The sequence below is a fragment of the Alternaria arbusti genome (assembly GCF_024043155.1).
Source record: "Alternaria arbusti strain BMP 1465 chromosome Unknown scaffold_9, whole genome shotgun sequence".
Classification (NCBI taxonomy): Eukaryota; Fungi; Ascomycota; class Dothideomycetes; order Pleosporales; family Pleosporaceae; genus Alternaria; species Alternaria arbusti.
The window spans coordinates 817,012-832,624 of NW_026249949.1; the positions used below are offsets into that span (position 1 = coordinate 817,012).

The following is a 15,613-nucleotide window of genomic DNA, read 5'->3' on the forward strand; positions in this document are numbered from 1 at the left end:
GGGCATGGCTCAAATCTGGTATGGCTGTAAGTGTCTGGTTGAACATGGCGGTAGGCTCTCGGCTGACAATGGATAGGAGACGCACACCACCTACTACTTCACGCTGCCAATGTCACGATCCAACTGGGATGACATTTGCGCCCCGCGCATGCGTGTTACAGTGCCAAGACGCTACCTAGATACCCGCGCTGCTGCCTAGCCCCGCAAGATGTCAAGTCGTCCTTGCCTACCATCCCTCCGCACTCTAAACACATCGTTATCACAAGAATTAAAAAAACGTTATGCGTAAAGAAACAACTGCCAAAGAAGTGTTGAAGCTGTATCAACAGGCTGTTGCGTGAGTTCAGGCAACCCTCGTCCATCCGGGCTCACATTAACGCAAATGACCAGCGCCCGTCAGCGTATCCATGCGCAATATGCCTCTGGGAAATATAAGATCGCTACGCGAGCCTTACAAAATTTGAAAATCTTCGATACCTATGGAAGAGCGTCATGCAGGTACATGTGCCAAAAGATCCTCATTTCTCTGCCCCCAGAGTTGTGTGACATGATCATTGAACGCGTCATAGGCCACAGTCGCACGGGCGTGGCAGCGGGTGGGACTTGCGAGCCCATTTATGCTGATGACCAGTATCATCCACCCGCACATTACTGGAAGGTCGAGTATGTCGGCAAGGCCATGCTGGCGAGAATGATGGCCGTCTGGTACCGCGCAAACACCTTCAATGTACGGTGGCACCTCGTGGATTTGAGGCGCTTTCTTGACGAGAACGTCCCTTCTATACACACCTCGCGTTATAAGCTTATTACGAAGATCTGTATCGTCGTATCTCCAGACTTTCTAGCATTCGACCCGAAGAAAGACCGTCCTGGTAATATACTCTTTCGGATGTATTCTCCTCGGAGCTGGGAAGAACAAATTCGAGATCTCGAGCTACTGTTTCAGTTGCGAACCGGTGCATCGATACACATTCTTCTTGACTATATGGATACCTCGGCGATGCCCGATGATGGTCAAAATGCTCTCCTCTTGGAGGGTACTGCCCCCATGATTGAGTGTCTGTGTCGGTTGAGAAAGGCTGGCTATGTTGTCGGTGCCAGCGTTGCTGGTTTTGGAAACTATCACGGCTTGATAGACGAATTTGAATATCGTTTGGAAAAGATGGATGCGCTAGAGCAGGAAACAAACTGCGTGCCTGTGAACGTCACAGGCATGGCTTGGCGGTGAGTGCCCAACCTTTTACTACCCTTTGGCCTCCAGCTGACATGCATTGGAGGCCATCGACGTTGAAGGATTACAGATTGTAATGCGCGCCGTTGATGCTATGCTTGGCTAAACCGTATCTCTCGTCACGCGTCATCCACGTGGTGACAGGGCCGTGACTGCCCCGGCGTCCGTTTGTGCTATCTACCTACCTAGGTAGGTAGTGCGCAATCAACAACAACCACCAAACTTTGTCGCGCTTCCTTACAACATCAGCTATCACGTCTATCACTTTAAATCACCGCCGATAACCTCGTCCCGTCACTTGCTGAACCTGTCGCGACTTTGTGTGCATCACCGGGAACTTCCACTGTCCCTTCCCTCTCATCAGATCGATGAGCAAGGCTTCCACCAGCATCCCCTAACAGAACGCCGTTATGGCCACTACCGGCGTCGTGAGCTCCGGCAATTGGCGTATTGAGGCAAAAAGGTAGGCCTGCTTCTGCTCACCAGGTGCACAAGGCTGACATTTTGACAGGACGCTCGACACGATCGCTAGTCTTAGCGAGGCTTTCCATGATAAAGCGGCCGAACTTGACAAGATGAAAAGAGCGAACCCCAAAGCGAGGCTCATTCGAGAGAAGCAAGCGCTGAGGAAGGCAGGAGGAAATCTACGCCTGACACGGACGAGCTTCACCGATCAAGTGGAGGCTCAGGCTAAGGCCCAGTGCCGCCCTTTTTGCGAAGCTGTCGATGAACGACTACCGCAGGAACTACGCGACATTATTGCTGGGCATCTTTTGACCGAAAGCTCCGTCACTTTCCTCTCCAGTAAAGATCGCAAGATCTCTTTTGTCAACGGCGTTTCGACTCTACGACACGCTTTCGAAGAAGAATATACTGGTATCGGACTGCACATGGACATCATAAATGAGCTGATAAAGCAAGGCGCCCGTTTCGACTTTCGCGCTCGACACGAGCTACTGGGCAAGGTCTTCGAGCACTACAAAGTCGACGAGCGCGGTGGCCTCGATCTTACTTCCAAAATAGGACGGTTGAGCTTAGTGGTGACAGAGCGCCATTTGGAAGACCGTGAGGTCGTTTTAAATCGCCTCGAGGAGCTGTGCAGACTCAGCAAAGGCGCCAAAATCTTCATAATCATCGAGACGGGTCACGGTACAAAGGCTCAAGCCCTCCGGCAAGTGCGACGCGTTCTGCGTGTTCTCTTCAAGCTGCTCAGACGCCTTCACGAGCTTGGTATCCACGTTTTTGTCATCGTTAATCCGACTTATTCCGCTTCACAGGTCAAGAACGATAGCGGTGACACCTTCTCGGTCATGCATGAAGGTCCCTGGAGCTGGAAATACGTCATGACGCCACGTAATGCTACATTCACGGTTGAAGGCTTTGAGGGGCGTCTTAGATATCTCTTTGGAACATACGGGGAGCGCTGGGATTCACGATTTCCGCCTTAGGGTGGGTGAGTTGAGAGGCTTCAGGCCATCATAGTGGGGTGTATACCATAGCCACACAAGTATTTGTAGTCAGTAAAGTAGTTTTTGAATCGCATGCATTTGTTTGTATGCGAGAGCGAAGAGCGACTCCATCTCTTCTACGTTGTGACCCATGATCTCATGAACACAATTTGTTCCGCACGCTACCGCTTACCGCTGGATCTCTTAGGACAAGCCAGGACGGTGGTTGTCTCGCGCCTTGTTGATAACCTAATTTGTTTCCTCTTACATGGTAGTCGTCGAGACTGACGATGTCTCTTCACCCATTTCGCCAACTCAACCAATCACAGTAACATGCACTGTCCTCGAACTGTAAGGTGCTTGGGACAAGGCGTCAAAGATAGGTATACCTCCCCCAGCGATGGACAGTCACATCCGGTCTTCGTGAGTGGATGAGACCTCTTTTTGACCATGGCGTCATAACATGCTCATGCTACTAGCTATTTGCTCCGCTGCAAGACTTCTTCACCTTCGTTTGCCAAGGTTTTCCACGCACAGACGGTCACCATATGATCTGCTATCCACGTCAGGCTCTACGTATCTATCATCTCGGGCGTCATTGAGACTTTTTGGGACGGCTCTACAAACATGGATAGCAATTACACCATGGCGACAGACAAATACAAGCGGGCTGATGCAGCGCCGCTGGCGGCAGGCGACAGCGTCAAGAACATTGAGGGGTGCTGTGCGTTCCATACTGCACATCCTGATCTTGTTGGGGAACAATACTGACGCTCTGTACTCCAGACATGTTGGCTACTGCGCCCACTATCGCGAAAGGTGACCGAGTTAGCGAGCGCGCGTCTACCGAAGACACTGCGGGCCCAAATCGCGGCAACAAAGACGAGACGAAGGCTCCACCGGTATCACAGAACGTGCCCTTGAGCCCAGAGAAACTACACATTCTCCTGACATACTCGACTCTCTTAGCGTTGACGCGACATGCTTCGCAGCCAGTAGTTGATCTCGACATGTCGGCTCAAGGTCGACAGCTCGACGCCTTCCTAGCTGGAGACATTACGGAGGACGGCGTTGCGACACACTGGTCCGCCGAAAGCAACCGCTCCGAGCGACTTCGTCAATACCAGAACTTGTGCGACCAGCTCGTCCCGGATTTGACTGCGGCGATCAAGAAGCAGTCGCAGGCGAACCTAAACGCTGAGCCCAAGAACCGCGTGCATGGCGACATAAATCCAGAACACCGATCACTATCGCAACTCTTTCTGAGTAAGGATTTGGTGACCTTGTATGGTGCGTTGGTGGAGAAGGCTAGGAAGAAAGGCATCGAACCTGATGTCGACCCTTGGACGAACCCGACGAAGTTCGGTAAGATGAAAGCGTTCTTTGAATCGATATACGTGCTCCAGTACGACTTCGACAACTGGCAACACAAGCGACCCAAGCCGGTCTTCAATCAGACGGCTCGACTAGATGCGGAGGAGTTCTTGCGCGTGATGAACAACCGCGAGCAAATTCGGGTGCACCACCGCGTCACCACTCCGCTAGGGAAGGTCTTCGCTCAACTGGACGTCATTCCAGAGATCACCATCAAGTACACTGAGGAGGAGCTGACCAGGATGTGGCGCGACAAAACCCGTCCCAAGTACCTCATTCCGGACCCCGCCGCTGTCACCATCCCGAACAAGCGGAAAGACACGTCTTGGGTAACTTCAGATGATGGAGAAACCTGGACGCGCGGCGAGACGAGCTGGACACCTACCTTCAAGTTCATGGTCTTCGACACAGCCACAAACGCGTACATCTACGAACACCTCGTCGACCTCGACCACCTTGACCAAATCGATCTTAACGATGATGCATGGGTCTTGAAGTACCGCAAGAAGCTCTCTCAATGGCGCAATCGTGACACTGGCGAGACAACCAAGATGCGCGATCCCTGGACCGATAATGAGCGTGCCATCGTTTACGAGTGGGTGAACACTTGGGTCAAGAAGAACGGCTTGGACAAGCTCCTACCTCGTATCATGGAGAGTGGGAGGGAGGATCTCCAGGCTACCCTTGTGGCAAAGACAGGGTTTCTGCGTTCAGTTGACTCGGTCAGTGGTTGGGCGAGACAGCAGATGACGAATAAACCCAACGAGCCCTTGGGCATGCTATACATCGAGAGTCAGAAGCTGGCTGCGCGTATTGAAGCTGGTGAAAGCGTTCCGGACGACGAGCGCTATCCTGATCAGGCTGTCGACGTTGCCGGCTTCTTGGCAAAGGCGAACCCGCAGACACCCTCTGAACACAACAAACCCGGCAAGAAGCGTAAGCTTGATTCCGACGACGAGACTTCTATCGAATCCGGCTCAGACGAAGACGACAACGACGATGACGACGATTTGCTGCCCTCTTCCCCGCGCAAGTCTGACAAACGTCCCAGGCTCAGTGCCAAAGGCAGGATACAACTTGGACGAGACGCGCATCTTACCAAGGCCGAGATGGATGCTCGTAATGAAGCATATGCTGCCCAGGAAGTCGATGAGACGGTTGACGACGATGAGGACATCAACCGCGAAGTTGACATGATCTTTGAGTTTGGCGGTGATGATGAGGAAAAAGTAGTTGATGAGGATGACTAGAACTTGTTCTTTTGTTAGAGGCGGAATGGGCTGAGAAAGAGTCAGCAAGATTTCGGCCCAGGTAGAGATGGAAGGTTTCGCCAATGTCATCAGCATTTTGCGTGGAAGACGAAGGTAGTGCACCGGACGCTACAGCGTAGAGGCGAATCAAGGTCAGCAGGCGGAAGGGAATTGGACTTCTTGCATATCCTTGGATACCTAGGTAGTCTATCTGTTCCATCTATTCATTACGCGCTGTCGCAAGCTACCGTGGCATCTCAGCGAAGACATGTAAATATGCAGGTTGATGCAGTTCCCCACGACGCGTGACCATCGTTCTGTAGTGTTGAAGTTTGCAACAGCTTCGACACGCCATCCTGGCGCGAGGGACCTCGGGGGTTGCTGAGTCATCTGGCGCGACCAGCCTAGCCTGTTCTCGAACGGAGCGGCTTCCTCGCTACTCCTTTTTACCCGCATGCCCATCATCTACAGACATTATGCGTCGACGACAGCCAGCCCGTCGCGAGCCAGCTAATAGAGGTAGCACGAAGCAGCGACTGTTCGGTGTCATATCATCAACCAGCTTGATGGACTGGACTGATAGTCTCCGTTATCTACTTCCGTAGTCGCGCCGATATCTGCCGCAAGCCGCTCAAGATCTCGGGACCGCCCGCCCAGCGGATTCTTCCAGTACGAGATCATCACGCATTTCAAGTCGTCGATAGTTCACGCTGTTACCTCTTGACTGGATGGTCTCCTTCTCGTTACCTGTGTTGGGCTGATGCAATACGGCTCCAGATGCACCGCAGACTGTCCTCTCCGAAAAGTCCACCACTCTGAACAGCGTTTTGCATCATCTACTGCCCTTTACCCTTGATAGTGTTCTATTGCCCAGGCTGATTCTTATCTCTCCCCATATCTTCGAGCCTTTCGCAATATACAGACTCTTGGAACCTGCCTGTTCTGTTGTCGCGAACAATGGCATTGATACTACAAGGCCCGATTTTGCGGAGTGCATTCCGATGTGGGATCTATCCACAAAATACGACGCCGGATCCCGTGTCCATCGCTTCGCGCCCGGTAGTCACGCTCGAAATGGAAAGCGCTGGCCGGAAGAACAGGGTTGTTTTCCATCCCGTTTCCAAAATTACCCCTGGCGCGACTGTCTTGGCTGACCATGAGTCGGAAGATTCTCATCTACCGCTACCGGCATCGCCTCTTATACGAACTGCATTACGGGAGCTGAGCCCAAACAGGCAGTAGTCAAGAAAAGCGCGATGCTTGGATTAACGATTACTCGTACAGTAGCCTCTGCGACGAAGATGGTGCAAGTCAAAAAGCGCACGTAGTCCAGCAGTAGTGGGCAAATCGACCTTGATTTCCACACGCCGCACCCACGATCCACAGGCAAAATGCAGTTCTTCACCCGCATCACCGCGCTCGCTGCAGCTGCAGCCCCTTTCCTGGCCCAAGCTGCTCCCGTTGTGGCGCCTCCAGCAAACGAGATTATCCCCGGAAAATACATCGTTCAGCTGAAGCCTGATACCGACGTTGCATCTATCGCAGCCCACCACAACACTGTGCGCAGCATACATGCCCGCAATCTGGCTCGACGAGGCGACGATGGTCCCGTTGGTGCTCCAGTGGACCGCGAGTACGGATTTGGCGACTTCAAAGCCTACGCTGGGTCGTTCGATGAGACTACCGTTGAAGAGCTGAAGGCTCTCCCTGAGGTCCTCACCATCGAACCGGACTTTATCGTGAGGATCAACGCGGTGGTGACTCAAGCGAACGCACCGTGGGGTCTAGCCAGCATATCATCCCGTACTCCAGGAGCCACTTCCTATGTGTATGATGACACTGCGGGCAAGGGCACCTTCTCCTACGTTATGGGTAAGTCACGAAACTCATCACAACATTGACCCGGTATTGACATTATCTTCAAGACACTGGTGTTCGTATCAGCCATAGCGACTTCGAGGGACGAGCAACTTGGGGCTACAATGCTGTGAGAGGCACCGCCGACGCCGACAACGAAGGCCATGGAACGTAAGTCACAGTCTCTGAAACATTCATTTCACATCCTGACAAGCTCTAGGCATGTAGCTGGAACCGTGGGTGGCGCCAAGTACGGTGTTGCTAAGAAGACCAACATTATCGGCGTCAAGGTTTTGGACAGTGACACCGGAAGCGCATCAGATGTCTTCGCCGGATTTGACTGGACGGTCAACGACATTGTTTCCAAGGGCCGCCAGAACACCGCCGTCATCAACGTCTCGCTTGGCTCTTCCGCGTCAACAACATGGGATGCCGCCATCACTGCAGCCTGGAAGAAAGGCGTTCTCGTCGTGACATCGGCAGGAAACGAGGATTCTCCTGCTATCAACAGCTCGCCAGCTCGCTCCCCTGAAGTCATCTGTGTTGGAAACATCGAAATCACCAATAAGAGGCACAGCGGCGGCGGAGGCTCCAACTACGGCGCTGCGGTCGACATCTTTGCTGCTGGAACAAACATTGTATCGGCATCCAACCTGGGCGACACAGAGACGAGGACGCTGACTGGTACTTCCATGGCATCTCCTCACGTAGCGGGCTTAGTTTCATATCTGCGTGGTCTCGAAGGACCATCGACTGCTGCTGATGTCAAGGCGAGGGTGTATGCGCTAGCTACGCCCAATGTCGTGACGGACCCCATGGGCTCGGTGAACCTACTTGCGTTCAATGGTAACAGCAGGGTGACTACCGCAGGCAGCCCGAGCAACGGTACCGAAGATACGAGCGAGGGTACTGGAATCCAGAGCAAGGGTGTTGTAAGCCCAGGCAACGGCACAGCAGTACCTTGCAACAGTACTGTCGAAGCACGGAGCTCATGGAAGCTGTGGTAGTTCACGATAGTACCATGGGAACGTTAATCCAGCGAAACAAGTCATTAGTATTGCATCTTAATATCCGTTTACACACCCCATCGACCAGGCCACAGTTCGTTCATGCACTGCTCTTGACTCTGCGCTAACTAACACTCACGTGACTAAGCCGCTTGCTCCTTCCTGAAGCGCATGCGTCGCACCCCCACCGCCGTCATTTTGAGACGCGAAATCTCCGCCTCGACACCCAGTCTCGCCCATCACCTATCACCCCGGATGTGAGAAATGTCGCATCCAAGTAAATCCAGTGATACGCGCGACGATTTCGAAGCCCGTGAACTTACCCAAGAAGTCACTACTACCGTCACCGCCTCCAAGACGCGCCTCGATGACGATACTACTGTTGTCTCGGCATATTCACAAAGTGTGATAGACCCAGTGAGCAAGGTCAACGAGAACGAGTCTCGACTTCGGCGTGAACGTGACGCTGCTCTTTGCACCGTTGGCGAACAGAAGCGAAAGCTGAATAATCTGTACACCAAGATCGGACAGCTTTGGGAGGAGAATGATGCCCTCAAGGAGAACACTACGACCTCGAAGGACCAAGAGAAGAGTACTGAAGAGCTTTGCGTAGCATGCAGAGTGAAAGACACCGAGATCGCTCATCTTCACGAACAATTCGACTCTGCAGGTGAGTTATCCGAAAAGAGCAGAGATATTGGCTCTTGAACTCAGGAGTGTGAGCTTGCGTTGAGTATGAAGACTAACGAGTTGTTTACAACAGCTGTAGAAGCCAAGACCGATCCCGACGAGGACGCCGCACAGGCCGGATTACGTATCGCATATTTTGAAGCAGAGGAAGATTTGCGGACCAAAGACCTCGCGCACGCCGCGGAGATAGCGAGGATTAAAGAAGAGCATGGTATCCTCGCGACTCGCCTCCGCGAGGAAGTGCGTAATGCTCGCACGACCACCAACAAAGAGCACGCAGAGAAGCTATGTACGCAGGAACAGCTTTCCAACATCATGCAAGAGCTCTCCGACACCAAAAAGCAGCTCTTCGACTCGGAAGAGCAGTATCGGATACTCTACGATATGATACCTAAGCCGGGAGGAGGTAGAAACACAAAGCCGCCGCCTCCAATCATGGCACAATCTAGTCAAAGAGGAGACGTGGATGTCTCTGCGTCTTCAATACCGCTATCTTCCAGGCTTCGGTCAAGAGATCGTTCGTTTGGTAGTCACACCCAAGATCAAGAGACTTCTCCGACCCCGTCACCTGTCTTTAACGACTCGGAATTCGATCAAGACCAGGACTGTGAGTAGCGCGTTCCTCTCTGAAGTCTTAAGGTCAACAAGCACTGACACGATACCTAGTCCTCGCGGGGTCCGAGACTCCACCTACATTCACCCTTGATAAGCGTACGCACAAACTCGACCCAGACCAGTTATCAACACAGCGAGCGAAAAAGAGGAAGAGAAAGTCGTTTTTCACACAGCTGGGGAAAAACGATCTCTTCATTGCGGACGACATACCTTGGCTATTCTGTGTCGCGGGCGAAGATGGAACCAGTTATCACACGCTCGACGAACTATCCCCCGACGTCCAAGAGATTCTCACAGAAGACTTCCAATACTGGTTCAGCGCAAGTAACCACGTCCAATACGCACGAGCGGATAGGTCCCGCCATAATACCTATGCTAGGATGGTCAAGGAAGGCAACCGGTTAGCGAATGTGGGAAGAGGGTGCGTGCGAACTCGTGTATTTGGAAAAAGTAAAGTATCACAGCAGATTGGTGAGCACAAAGCTTGCAGGCCATGTCAAAACAAAGGCTGTCCTTGCGCCAAAATAATTCTCCACGATGGGAATCTGGTCCTTTGTTGGTACCGACAGGGCTCCGGAGCATTGTCGGATACAAGGTGGCAAGATGCAGCCTACTGGGTAAGGAAAAGGCCGTCAGCAATTGATGCTTCTCAGCTGTCGGAGGAGCTCGACGTGAACTATTCAAGATAGAATGCTTCAACCAAGATCACACAGTCAACTTTCATTTCGCCTATAAATAGAATGCACATAACAAAATCATGTGGGACCCAGGTCCTATGAGATGACTGCAGACTCGTCGCGTAGACAGTGTTGGATCATGAAAGTCATATCTTCGACGGCTATGAAGTAGATGTGTGTATGAATTGCCTGAGATTGAACTTCTTTCCATGCGAGTTGCTGAAACGAGACCACAGCATATTCAGTGCTTACATGGATGAAGCATCTATGGCCCCTACGCTGTGCCATCGTCTGAATTGCCACTGTTTGCTCTAGCCAGTAGACGCTGAATGACTTGCTGCATCAAAATCAACTCCGCGCGTTCCTCATCGGTGGGTGGTAGTAAGAAATGTTCGCCAGTTACTCGAGCGAATGACTGCACAAGAGTGTCCTGGCTGTCCAGAACCCCACGTTGAAGGAACCTTTCGGTTACTGCCTTTGAGATGAACCCCCAAAGAGTAGTCTGCGACTCCCAGGGCTCTGGATCATCGTTTTCTGGGCCGCGACTAGTGCCGCCACCAAAATATTTTCCGCTGATTTTAATATATTCATCTAGCATCGGTCTATTGATGAAGACCTGAGGTATGCTGCAACGAGAGTCTAACTCGATATTGTCCTTGCAGAGCTGCACTATGTGAGACATCATATTCGGGAGAGCGACATTTCGGTACCGAATAAATGTAGCCTTATAGACCTCATCGTCCTCCAAAGAGTGCGGTTTCATGCCATGTTGCTTCTCTTCAGGGCTGCGGAAGAACATTTGATGAGCAATTGCAGCTACGCTGTCGCTAGTGCAGACCGGGAAAGATGGGTTTTGACGCCTGGTTTGCAACAGAAGTTTGTAGTAGAGATGAATCCACGCGCGCTGATCTCTGTTCCATTCGGCGTACGGGATGGCTGAAGTATCGAGGTTGTCGGTCATGGTGATAACTCCGTGTATTGATCGAAGGTAACGCCATACTGGCCTTCTTCTTTATACGTCAGGATGTTTGTGAGGGACGGTATCAAGCGGCTGATATGATCGGGTCACGCTGGGCTCGAACAAACGTGCGGAACCACGTGAAGATTGCTTATCCTGCCACTACGTTGCCACCATCTCACACTGTTCGCAGCATCCTCGTAATTTGCTCGGCATAACACTGCCAGACTCGCCCTGTAAACTCAGTGCTAGGTCATGAAGGAAGGCTAGGCTTCATTGTAGCTGATATCTAGTTCATCTAATCTAGAGACCCCCTTCGTCTTCATTCGTCTCAGAACCTTCCAATCCATCGTCAGACTCATCATCCCCTGGAACCTTGATGGCTGCTTTCGGACGCCTTTCCTCCTTCGAAACATGGTCGCCGCGTGCGATTATCGCTCTCATTTCCTCTGCACGGTTGAACAAATCCGTGATCCGCCAGTTCGGTACCGTAGGGTCGTCCTTGCGATGCGCATCTTTAATCTGATTGTAGACGCTGGTTGGGCTGCGATTTGACACCTCACCTTTCTCTGCACAATCTGCCTTTATCTCCTCTGCAAATTCTGTACATTTGGCCTTCTTGAATTTGTGTAGCTCGAACTGGTCCACGCCGTTTTTGTTGCACCACCTGTTGATGCAGCGCCAAAGGGCGTGACGTTCGACATCGGTCCATCGCGGCCTGGATACTGTGGCCGGCTTGACCACATCAGTAGACTGCGTGGGGTCGCGCTCGGGATCCTGCGATGAGGGTAGATCTGGATGCAACTCTGCCGCTAGGTTCAAGAGGAACTGCCAGAGCGCGCCATGACTCTCCACATATAGGTTGATCTCATCGTCTATGACCTTGTCACGTATCTTCCGATATGCTTCGAGATGTTCTGCTGTGATGGTCGTTCGCAAGGCCTTTGGGTGATCGCCCTCTTTGATCAATAGGTTCACTCGCCAGTGTAAATTCATGGCCGTTTTTACCGCCAATCTATTTGTCTTGGCGTTGAAGAGACTCATGTCTATGCCAGATCTGTCGTGGAAGTACATGTTGTATTGATCCAGAGAGCGCTGTGGATGCCGCAGAACGATGGGCGCCGACGGAAGATTTGTGGTAGCGTATAAAAGACCGAAATGCAGCTCCAACCATAAGTCCTCGTCGGACATAGGGTCTGCGAAGTCTGCTTGCTCTGCCAATTGCGCTTCGTATACACGTCTTGCATACTCACCAGTAAGTTCTACGCCGGAAGTACCCTTATGGATGCAGCTCAGGATGTACTCTTCCGTCGTCGATGGACAAGGGCCCATTTGTACTTCCAGCTCAGCCAAGCATGCTTTCGGATCCTCGGCCGTTGGCGCAAGTGTAGTCAGAAGGTACTGCAAGGCCATGGTTCGTTCCGGCACTCCTTCTTTCATCCATATTGCGATAAGATTTTCGCCGATATGAAAACGGTCAACACTCAACCTTCTCAGGCGCGATAGGACCTCCGCCGCTTCACCCTTGAAGTCTTGATACACCGACAAAGCATAATTCCACTCGGCTTCGATGTGTTCGTCACTCACACCCTCCTTGATCATGTCGTAGATGTCTGATTCATTCCAGTGCGGGTAGTCGCCGGCTGCAACCTTGAGATGGGCGTGGAGTAGTCTTGCGCGTTGGTGTTGAACATCTGAAGCCATGGTAATGTGAAGTAACGATAGTCTGTCAGTAAATCATTCGATGACTCCCGTTTTTATACTTGAATGGATATCGACCCCCCTCACGCGCTTCCAGCAGCAAGCAACACGCGATACCTTTCACGCGTCTTGACATCGATGCATGACCCTCTTGAGCATGTCATTTCGAGAGCCACACCTATATGCTCGTTGTTTGTGTATCCATTGCGCGGATATCTCGTGAAATCGACGGGTCAGATCAGCGACGCTCAGGCTGGAATAGCCGCAGTAGCGGTAGTATTGCCCAGAGATGGCATCGTATTTGTGCACCCTGTCGCACATATCTCGACCGCTCCTTCGATGAAGATAAAGAGTATGGAAGCATTGCGACGCGATGTGCGAGGCTGAATGCAGGTAGTGGATTCGGGAAGGAAGTTGCCCGGTGTCAACGCGTCGGTGGTGACGTCATGGCGCGCTGCAAACCTCAACCTCACCTTGGCGCCTGCCTCTGTCGTCTTCCATCGCCGCATCATCATCCGTTCACATCCATTTACCATATGACTATCATCGCACACACGCACGAACCTCGTGGATGGACACGATCTATGTAGGCAAACGCCCTCCATTCGTATAAGTCAGCGCGCGTCGTGAAGACACCCAGTAAGCACAACCAGCACATTTGGATATATATCTTTCATCTTTTCATTGCTATAGTCAAGGGCGACGACCCAAATGGGTATCGAACATCATTGTCTCGCAGCTCCACTCACATCTTATCCAATCTGCAGCATTACCTTCGATTCGCACCTTCCAACTCATCGGCAAAAGACGTTGCCTTGATGTTGCCCTGACGGACACGTATCCTCAGACCACCTACGTTACACCCATTCATCGAAAGTCGCTGAAAACATCGCCACCGATTTCTCTACCCAAGTCTCACTCTTGGTCCTCATTTCTTGCTTTTCTTGCCGCTAGGGGGCTCGATATCCGCCACCTTGAATACATCTCGAGGCTTCAGCTCTGCCTCTGTCACCGTCTTCTTGGGGTCGGCCTTCTTAGTCCTCAGCGCGTCAGCTCGGTCTTTAATGCGCTTATAAGCGTCTTTCTTGTGGACCTGAGTGCGGACACCGTCCATCCGACGAGTATCACCTGGATATGTGTTCTTATCCAGGGCCCTATGTGCGTTCACGGCGTCGGTAGCCTCGTGGAAGATGGAACTGATGTTTTCCGCCCAGTAAATAAGGCCCTTCTCGGCTATGATCTTGTTGAATAGCGTCACGATGACCTCGCGCTCTGCTTGCGACCAGGCATCGTTCTGCTTGCGATTTGGTCCATGACCCTTCTTGGTCTTCGGCTTTGCGGTCTTCTGGGCGATGTTCTTGATGGTCTTCCTGGCGCGCTTCTTCGGTGATGCTCCACCCTCGTCTTCTTCTTCAACTTCCGCGATGTCTTCTTCTCCATCCTCATCCTCGTCTTCGCTCTCGTTCTCCACCGCAGTGTTTCGCCTGGTGCGTTTCGTACCTGTCTGCGCCTTTCTCGCCTTGTCGGTTACAAGGACTTTTCGACCGGACTGACGGACTGGTGGGGATGCGTTGTTGCCTTCGGGGGCGGCGATGGGCTTTCTGGCCCTTGTTCTGGTACGTTGCGTAGTGTCCTTCTCGACAGGTGCATCTTCCTCCACCGGCGAAGCGCTCTCTGTATTCTCAAACTCGTCTTCAGGCGGAGAGCTACGAGTAGAGCCTTCATACATGTCGTCGTCAGTCTCTTCCGTAGTGGTGCGATTCTCGTCCGCATCTGAGCTGGTGGGACTATGTCCCAACGACTTCGGGAACCTTGCGCAAACGATTCGGTACAGGAATTCGCGAATCTCCTTGGTCTGCCTCGGGTCTTCGATCGGCAATTCGAGGCCATACTCTTCGCGAATCTTTCGGTACTTGTCGAAGACTTCCTGTTCGATTATCCACATCTTACCCCTCATGAACTCTCCGGTTTTCATCGCCTTCCGCGCCACTTCATCCGTCTTATTCAGCGCCCAGTGTACCAGCTCCTGTTGTTTGAGCAGGTACTCTTCTTGGGTTCTCGGGCTTGCGGCGGCGTCCTGTTCGGGAGTGGTCTCGGATGCATCTTGATCTGCAGTCCTAAAGAACCGGCGAAAGACGTAGTAGTAGCTCTGACCAGTCGGCGGGAGTACTGTACAGATGGGCAGGAAGGCGGCGGCAAGTGCAAAGCCGGCTTGCAACTGGATGAAAAGGCACTCATCAACGCTCCAGGGAGTGCGCGCTGCCTCATCGGGAATGTCTTGGGTGAGTGTGGGTGCGTCCAGGGGACGGCTTTCTTCTGGAGACGCGGCGTCTTCGATGCTCCGGAGAGTGCTCGCTACTTCATCGGTAACGTCTTGTGTGATTGTGAACGTGTCTTGGGGGATGCTTTCCTCTGGAGACGCCGCATCTTCGATGTTGCGGGGAGTGCGCGCCACCTCATCAGGAACATCTTGAGTGGGTGTGGATGTGTCCTGGGGACGGCTTTCTTCTGCGGCGGCCGCATCTGGTAGGATGATGTCACTCATGATGGCTATGCGAAGAGCTTTGGCGGACGCTTCGTGTTGAAGTAAGGCGCTTAGAGTGCGACAAAGGGTTGCGGGTGTCTTTATCGAGTTGATTGTAGGTGGTTGCTAACTTGTAGCAAATAGATATCGACTGCTCACTGTTGTGATGGTCAGTGCGCGGTGGCTACCTTAGGTTTTCGAGCACGCAACGGATTAGCGCCACCGATTCGTGTCTTTCACTACACCGTTCGGCGCGCGCTGCTGAAAGTCGAGTATCAAGT

The 15,613-nt window shown here is 52.3% G+C and overlaps 5 protein-coding genes across 5 annotated transcripts; 3 read left to right on the plus strand and 2 right to left on the minus strand.

Annotated features, from left to right (window-relative positions):
* Positions 1-1,641: 1,641 nt before the first annotated feature.
* Positions 1,642-2,679, plus strand: J4E86_007191 (uncharacterized protein; the record flags this gene model as incomplete). Its single annotated transcript, XM_051447713.1, has 2 exons — positions 1,642-1,694; positions 1,743-2,679. 2 exons carry the CDS (start codon positions 1,642-1,644, stop codon positions 2,677-2,679), a joined length of 990 nt encoding a protein of 329 aa, XP_051301311.1.
* Positions 2,680-3,324: 645 nt separating this feature from the next.
* Positions 3,325-5,303, plus strand: J4E86_007192 (uncharacterized protein; the record flags this gene model as incomplete). Its single annotated transcript, XM_051447714.1, has 2 exons — positions 3,325-3,403; positions 3,466-5,303. The coding sequence occupies 2 exons, from the start codon at positions 3,325-3,327 to the stop codon at positions 5,301-5,303; spliced, it is 1,917 nt and encodes a 638-aa protein (XP_051301312.1).
* A 1,391-nt stretch (positions 5,304-6,694) lies between these two features.
* Positions 6,695-10,115, plus strand: J4E86_007193 (uncharacterized protein; the record flags this gene model as incomplete). Its single annotated transcript, XM_051447715.1, has 7 exons — positions 6,695-7,175; positions 7,229-7,331; positions 7,381-8,163; positions 8,446-8,837; positions 8,937-9,374; positions 9,524-9,893; positions 10,082-10,115. The coding sequence occupies 7 exons, from the start codon at positions 6,695-6,697 to the stop codon at positions 10,113-10,115; spliced, it is 2,601 nt and encodes an 866-aa protein (XP_051301313.1).
* Positions 10,116-11,410: 1,295 nt separating this feature from the next.
* J4E86_007194 (uncharacterized protein) lies at positions 11,411-12,811 on the minus strand (the record flags this gene model as incomplete). The annotated part of the gene is made up of 1 exon (XM_051447716.1): positions 11,411-12,811. The coding sequence occupies one exon, from the start codon at positions 12,809-12,811 to the stop codon at positions 11,411-11,413; it is 1,401 nt and encodes a 466-aa protein (XP_051301314.1).
* Positions 12,812-13,736: 925 nt separating this feature from the next.
* J4E86_007195 (uncharacterized protein) lies at positions 13,737-15,353 on the minus strand (the record flags this gene model as incomplete). Its single annotated transcript, XM_051447717.1, has 1 exon — positions 13,737-15,353. The coding sequence occupies one exon, from the start codon at positions 15,351-15,353 to the stop codon at positions 13,737-13,739; it is 1,617 nt and encodes a 538-aa protein (XP_051301315.1).
* Positions 15,354-15,613: the final 260 nt, after the last annotated feature.